General features: G+C 38.3%; 1 protein-coding gene across 1 annotated transcript in view; it reads left to right on the top strand.

Annotated features, from left to right (window-relative positions):
* CEP170 (centrosomal protein 170) overlaps nucleotides 1–6,000 on the top strand; it is a 200,486-nt gene that overhangs the window by 141,758 nt on the left and 52,728 nt on the right. Inside the window, exon 10 of the mRNA XM_007949140.2 lies at nucleotides 1,228–1,377. Within this exon, the coding sequence (XP_007947331.1) occupies nucleotides 1,228–1,377 (150 nt within the window). The remainder of the gene's footprint in view (nucleotides 1–1,227; nucleotides 1,378–6,000) is intronic.

The raw sequence follows: 6,000 nt of genomic DNA, 5'->3' as shown, positions 1-6,000 counted from the left end.
GCCAGCCTTCTGGTTAGCAGTCAAATGCCTTATGCACTATGCCACCAGAGCTCCCACCCCCAAGGCTAGTGCCCCACAAAGTCACACTTTTTAGACTCACAGCAACCCCTCCTTGGGTTTCCGAGGCAGTATCACTATGGAAGTAGGATTGCCCAACCTTCCTTCTGAGGAGTGGCTAGTGAGTTTGAACCGCCAGCCGTCTGGTTAGCAGTCAAGTGCCTTAGCCACTATGCTACCAGAGCTCTATTTTACTTAATTAATAGTAAAATAGAGATTAAAGTTTATGTAGCCACACTTCCATTATACTGGGTAATATCCAAGGGCCTATTTATATGCCAGGAAATGAGTAAGACTCAGTTCTGACCTTAAAAAAGCATATATTATAGGTCTCTGAGCTCTGATAGCATGGTGGCTAAGACACTCGACTGCTAACCAGAAGACTGGCAGTTCAAATCCACCAGCCGCTCCTCGGAAGGAAGGTTGGGCAATCTACTTCTGTAGTGATACTGCCTCTGAAACCCAAGGAGGGGTCACTATGAGTCAGGTCCGACTCATGACACATAACAACAACATATTTGGAATATTTCAAAAGGTTTGACCAAGCCATCCTGCTTTTAGAAATGCTGATTTGTATGAATAGGCCCAGAAATCTGCATTTCAAATAAAAGTCTTTAGGTAATTGTTGGCACAATAAAGTTTGTGAATTAGGCTGTACTTCCTACGAAGATCATACAATAAAATCTGTATTTGAGCCCTTGGAAAGGTATATGTATAAATTTAACTCATATGTAAATTAGACATTTGTTAGGGAAGGAACAGATAAAAGTCAGCCATGTTCATAGTTTTTCATCAGCCTTCTCAAAAATGACGGACCACAGAAGCAAACTGAAAATAAGCTGAAGATACACAGTTTTCTACCTCTTTGCATTATTATGATGTTATAATATCTTAAATATTTCTATTTTTATCAAATAGTACATTGGCTTTACATTGTAAAAAGATAGTTATGTTTATATAAGCTGTCACTACCCTCTTTTTTTCTCCAGCCATCACACCATTGAGGGTTACTCTGTCATTAAAAAAAAAATTTCCTCATTACTGAAATTACCCACTGAAATGAATTTATAATATTTTTATTTTTCTGTGATGTTAATGCTTATATTCATATATGAAGCTGGTGGTCAGGCTTTCAATTTTTGTTCTATGAAATAATTTTCTCCCCCCTAGGTCTTTGGAGTAGATGACAATGAAGAGTATAATAGGCCTATTATCAATGAAAAACATAAAGATCTGATAAAAGATTGGGCTATCAGTTCTGCTGCAGTAGTAATGGAAGAAAGAAAACCACTGAGTACATCTGGATTTCACAACTCAGAGGTATATATCTCGTTCTCATACTTTTTACATACAAAAAGTGTCACTTTTTATCATTTGTTAATTACATTATTTTAAGTAATTGATATATCCCTTTGTAAAACACTTCTAAAAGCCAAATTTTCACAAATTATTTCAGATGAAAGTCTAAAGCAATTTTGTAATAACTCAATTTTAGTTTTTTGTTATTCTGTTTCTTTAAATTAATACTCTTTAGTCAATAAGGAAAATGTTAAATTTCAGTAAACAGTTATTGGGCTGTATACTCACTGCTCTAATTGGCATCATGAAATAAACAAGAAATACTCTTCTTAGTTTCTTAGTGCTGCTACAACAGAAATACCACAAATGCATAGTTTTAAAGAACAGAAATTTATTTTCTCACATTATAAACCAAACTCACGCCTTTGAGTCAGATCTTACTCTGCTACTTACTCTGTAGTGACCCCTGCTTGGGTTTCCGAGGTGGTATCATTCCAGAAGTAGATCGCCCAGTCTTCCTTCCGAGGAGTGGCTGGTGGGTTTGAACCACTAGCCTTCTAGTTAGCAGTCCAGTGCCTTAGGCGGTACGCCACCAGAGCTCCCTTGTTGTTGTGTTGTTGTTATGTGCCGTCGAGTCTGACCCATCTCATAGCGACCCCTCCTTGGGTTTCCGAGGCAGTATCACTACGGAAGTAGATTGCCCCATCTTCCTTCCGAGGAGTGGCTGGTGGATTTGAACCACCAGCCTTCTGGTTAGCAGTCAAGTGCCTTAGGCACTATGCTACCAGAGCTCCCCAGAGCTTCCTTAGAAGGCTAGAAATCAGACTTTAGGGCACTGGTTGTAGAGGAAGGCTCTCTCTGTCTTTTGGCTCTGAGGGGAAGTTGTTGCCTCTTTTCAGCTTTTGCTTGGTCTTTGGCTGTCTTCATGTCGCATGGCATCTGTCTTCTCCATCTCTGCTTCCTTGCTTCTGTGCCTAATTTGCTCTTTGTATATCTCAAAAGTGATTGGTTTAAAATACACCCCATACTGAAATAACCTCATTAACATAACAAAGAAAATCCTTTCCCCAAGTGGAATTACAGCCACAGGTGTACACATATTTTGGGGCAGAAGTGGGGGAGGTGGGGGGGCACAGTTCAATACATAAGAGTTGTATACTGCTTGTACCTCCTAAAACTCACTGCTGTCGAGTGGATTCAACTCATAGTAACCCCTCCTTGGGTTTCTGAGGCAGTATCTCTATGGAAGTAGATTGCCCAATCTTCCTTCCAAGAAGTGGCTGTTGGATTTGAACAGCCAGCCTTCTGGTTAGCAGTCAGATGCCTTGGGCACTACACCACCAGAGCTCCCCGTACCTCCTGGGAGGTCATGTGTTTTGAATGAAAAGACTTGGATATCCTGCCAGTGCAAGGTGCAGTGCTTGATAGATACAACTTAGATACTTAAATAAATGTCAGAGCACTATAGCCCAGGTTGTAATTAGAATACTGTGAAACTGATTTAAGGACAACTTCGTGAATATAGTGCAGAGTCAGTGATACAATGGAGTGAGAAAGACTTGAGCCCAAATCTCAGAGCTGCCATTTACTAGCTGAGCTCATCTATGTAAGTAAAATTTTTGTTAAATTTTATTTAAAGGAAGATTAATGGTGTATAAGGAGACATACTATTGCAGTGGTTAAGCACTAGGGTATTAATTGAAAGGTCAGCAGTTCAAACTCACCAGCTGCTCCATGGGAAAAGGATGTGGTGGTTCGCTTCTGTAAAAATAACAAGCTTTAGAAACCACATAGGGAGTTATACTCTGTCCTATTAGTTGGTTTGAGTCTGAATTTACTAGACAGCAACAGGTTGATGAAGTACATAGAGCTCTCAGCATAGTGCCTGCCTCAGGTTTATGTATTCAACACATGTTTATTGTCTTGTAAAAAAACATTGGGATTTCATCACACACTAATGTAGAAAAGAAATGCAGTGGAAAATGTATATAGCTCAGATATATTAATTAATTACAGTCTATTAAAATAATAACAGGTTTTCAATGAGTGCTTTTGTTTGCATCATTTTATAAATAAATACAGTACATAGAGATTTACTTACCCAAGTCTTATAACTAGTGCCTTGTGGAGCTGAATTTGAACTGTAAGCAGCCTTGATTTCTCAACTATACTTCTTTACTCATGCTATACTCCCTTTTGGGAACTGAGTTAATTTAAAATATACGAATGGTAAAATAAATATAAATAAAATAAAATCTTAAGATATAAGTGAAATAAAGTATAGATAAAATATCTTATTTTATAAATAAAATATAAATATTTTATAGGAAGATAAATAAATCTGTACGTGTTTGAGTTAATGTTAAAATTGTCCCTTTATGGTCTGCCATTTCCTAAAAATTGTCAAATCATTTATTGTAGATTACTGTTCTTTTTTTTCCACCTTGATCTTGGAGAATTTTTACTCTGGTTTTTATTCTATTAAGAGGTTTAATTTTAATTCACTTATTTAAAGCAGATGATTCTTATTCAAGGCATTGTTGGGTATTCTGATTAAACCAGGAAAGTTCTGGTGAATGTGCACTTAAACTCCTTCTTTCTCTATTCTCTCAACCCAGGCTGAGTAAAATTTATATATAGCCTCTATATGCACCTTCAGAGGTAGGAGTTACCTAAACCAACCATTATGATAATTTTTACAGAATAGCTCTAAATAGAAGTCTGTCAATGAAACCCCTACTGAATGTATTCTTCTTCTTGTTGTTGTTGTTGTTATTTGCCATCGAGTCGGCCCCGACTCATATGTATTCTTAGCATGGTACAATTTGTCTCTGTTACTGTTTTCAGCTCTTGAGCTCTGGTAGTATAGTGCTTAAGGCATTTGACTGTTAACTGGAAGGCTGGCAGTTCAAACCGACCAGCCACTCCTCAGAAGGAAGGTTGGGCAACTACTTCCATAGTGTTAATGCCTCGGAAGCCCAAGGAGGGGTCACTATGAGTCGGGATTGACTCGATGGCAGTGAGTTTGGTTTTTGGTTTTTTGTACTGTCCTCAGTACTCAGAGCTGTGGATACCAAAAAATAAACCAGAGTCATTGTCATCAAGTTGATTCTGACTCATACCAACCCTATAGGACGCATAGATACTATAAAACCTTGAAACTGAATTCAGGGATCTAGCAGGCTTTAGTTTACTTGCATCAAATGGAATATGAGAGACTTCTTTGTATGTACATCATCCTATATACATCCTATTTTAATTTGCTCTTTTTTGAAATAATATAGTGTATAATTTTCATGAAATATTTAATTAATCAGTATCTAACCTGTCATCATTTATATAGTAAATCTGACACTTTTAATAAAATACAGCTATGTGCCACATAATGTCCATTTGGGCAATGTATAACCACGAATATGTCTGTGGTCTCCTAAAGGTTATAATATAGTTCAGAAATCTTTATTAGAGAACAGGACATAGCAGGACATAGCAGATGTACTTTGTTAAGTACTGTTGATCTTATCTATCTCTTACTAGCTCTCTGGGTGCCAGGTAAGTCCTGGCCCTGGGGCAGCAGGGATCCTGACATCTATTTGCTGCTTGCTGTCTTTCTCACTACACTCACCTCAGGCAGAGACCAAGCAGAGGCCACTGGAGCTGCAGAAGGGAATGTCCTGCAAGCCTGCTGCTCCACTTGGCCTCTTCTTGGCCTTGTGTGTCATGGTCAGGCTGAGGCCACAGGTTTTCCCATGGTGGTGGCTGCCAATGAGTCTAGGTGGTGGTGGGAGGAGGATCAGGAAAGGTGGCCAAGATAAGGAGGCAGAGAAGGGACGGACAGTGCCATGAAAGTTTAAAGCCCATTTACCTGTGTTTTATTGACTGTGTAAAGGTATTTGCTTGTGTGACTCATAACAAACTGGATAACAGTTGCAAAGAATGGGAATTCCAGAATACTTAATTGTACTCACGAGGAACCTGTACATAGACCAAGAGACAATCCTTTGAAGTAAACGAGGGGATACTACATGTGGTTTAAAATCAAGAAATGTGTACATTATGATTATATCCTCTCATCATTCTTACTCATTCTGTATTCTGAACAAATAATCTGAGAATCTGGACTATATGAAGAACATGGTAACAGGATTGGAGGAAGACTCATTAACAACCTGCAGTATGCAGATAACACAGCCTTCCTTGGCTGAAAGCGAAGAGGATTTGAAGCACTTACTAATGAAGATCAAAGACTACAGACTTCTGTACGAATTATACATCAACAAAAAGAAAAATCCTCACAACTGGACCAATAAAAGTGCAAAAATATGATCAACAGTGAAAAGGTTGAAGTTGTCAAGGATTTCATTTTACTTGATCCACAATTAACACCTGTGGAAGTAGGAGTCAGGAAATCAAATGATGTGTTGCATTGGGCAAATCTGCTGCAAAAGACTTCTTTAAAGTGTTAAAAAGCAGAGATGTCAATTTGAGGACTAGGTGTGCCTGACCCAAGCCATGGTATTTTCATTTGCCTCATATGCATGCAGAAACTGGACAATGAATAAGGAAGAATTTATGCCTTTCAGTTATAGTGTTGGCAAAGAATATTGGATATAGCTTGGACTGCCAGAAGAATGAACAAATCTG

This window comes from Orycteropus afer, unplaced genomic scaffold (assembly GCF_000298275.1).
Source record: "Orycteropus afer afer isolate SDZICR_OR568_19922 unplaced genomic scaffold, OryAfe1.0 scaffold00239, whole genome shotgun sequence".
Lineage (NCBI taxonomy): Eukaryota > Metazoa > Chordata > Mammalia > Tubulidentata > Orycteropodidae > Orycteropus > Orycteropus afer.
This window is presented reverse-complemented; position numbering and strand designations above follow the sequence as displayed.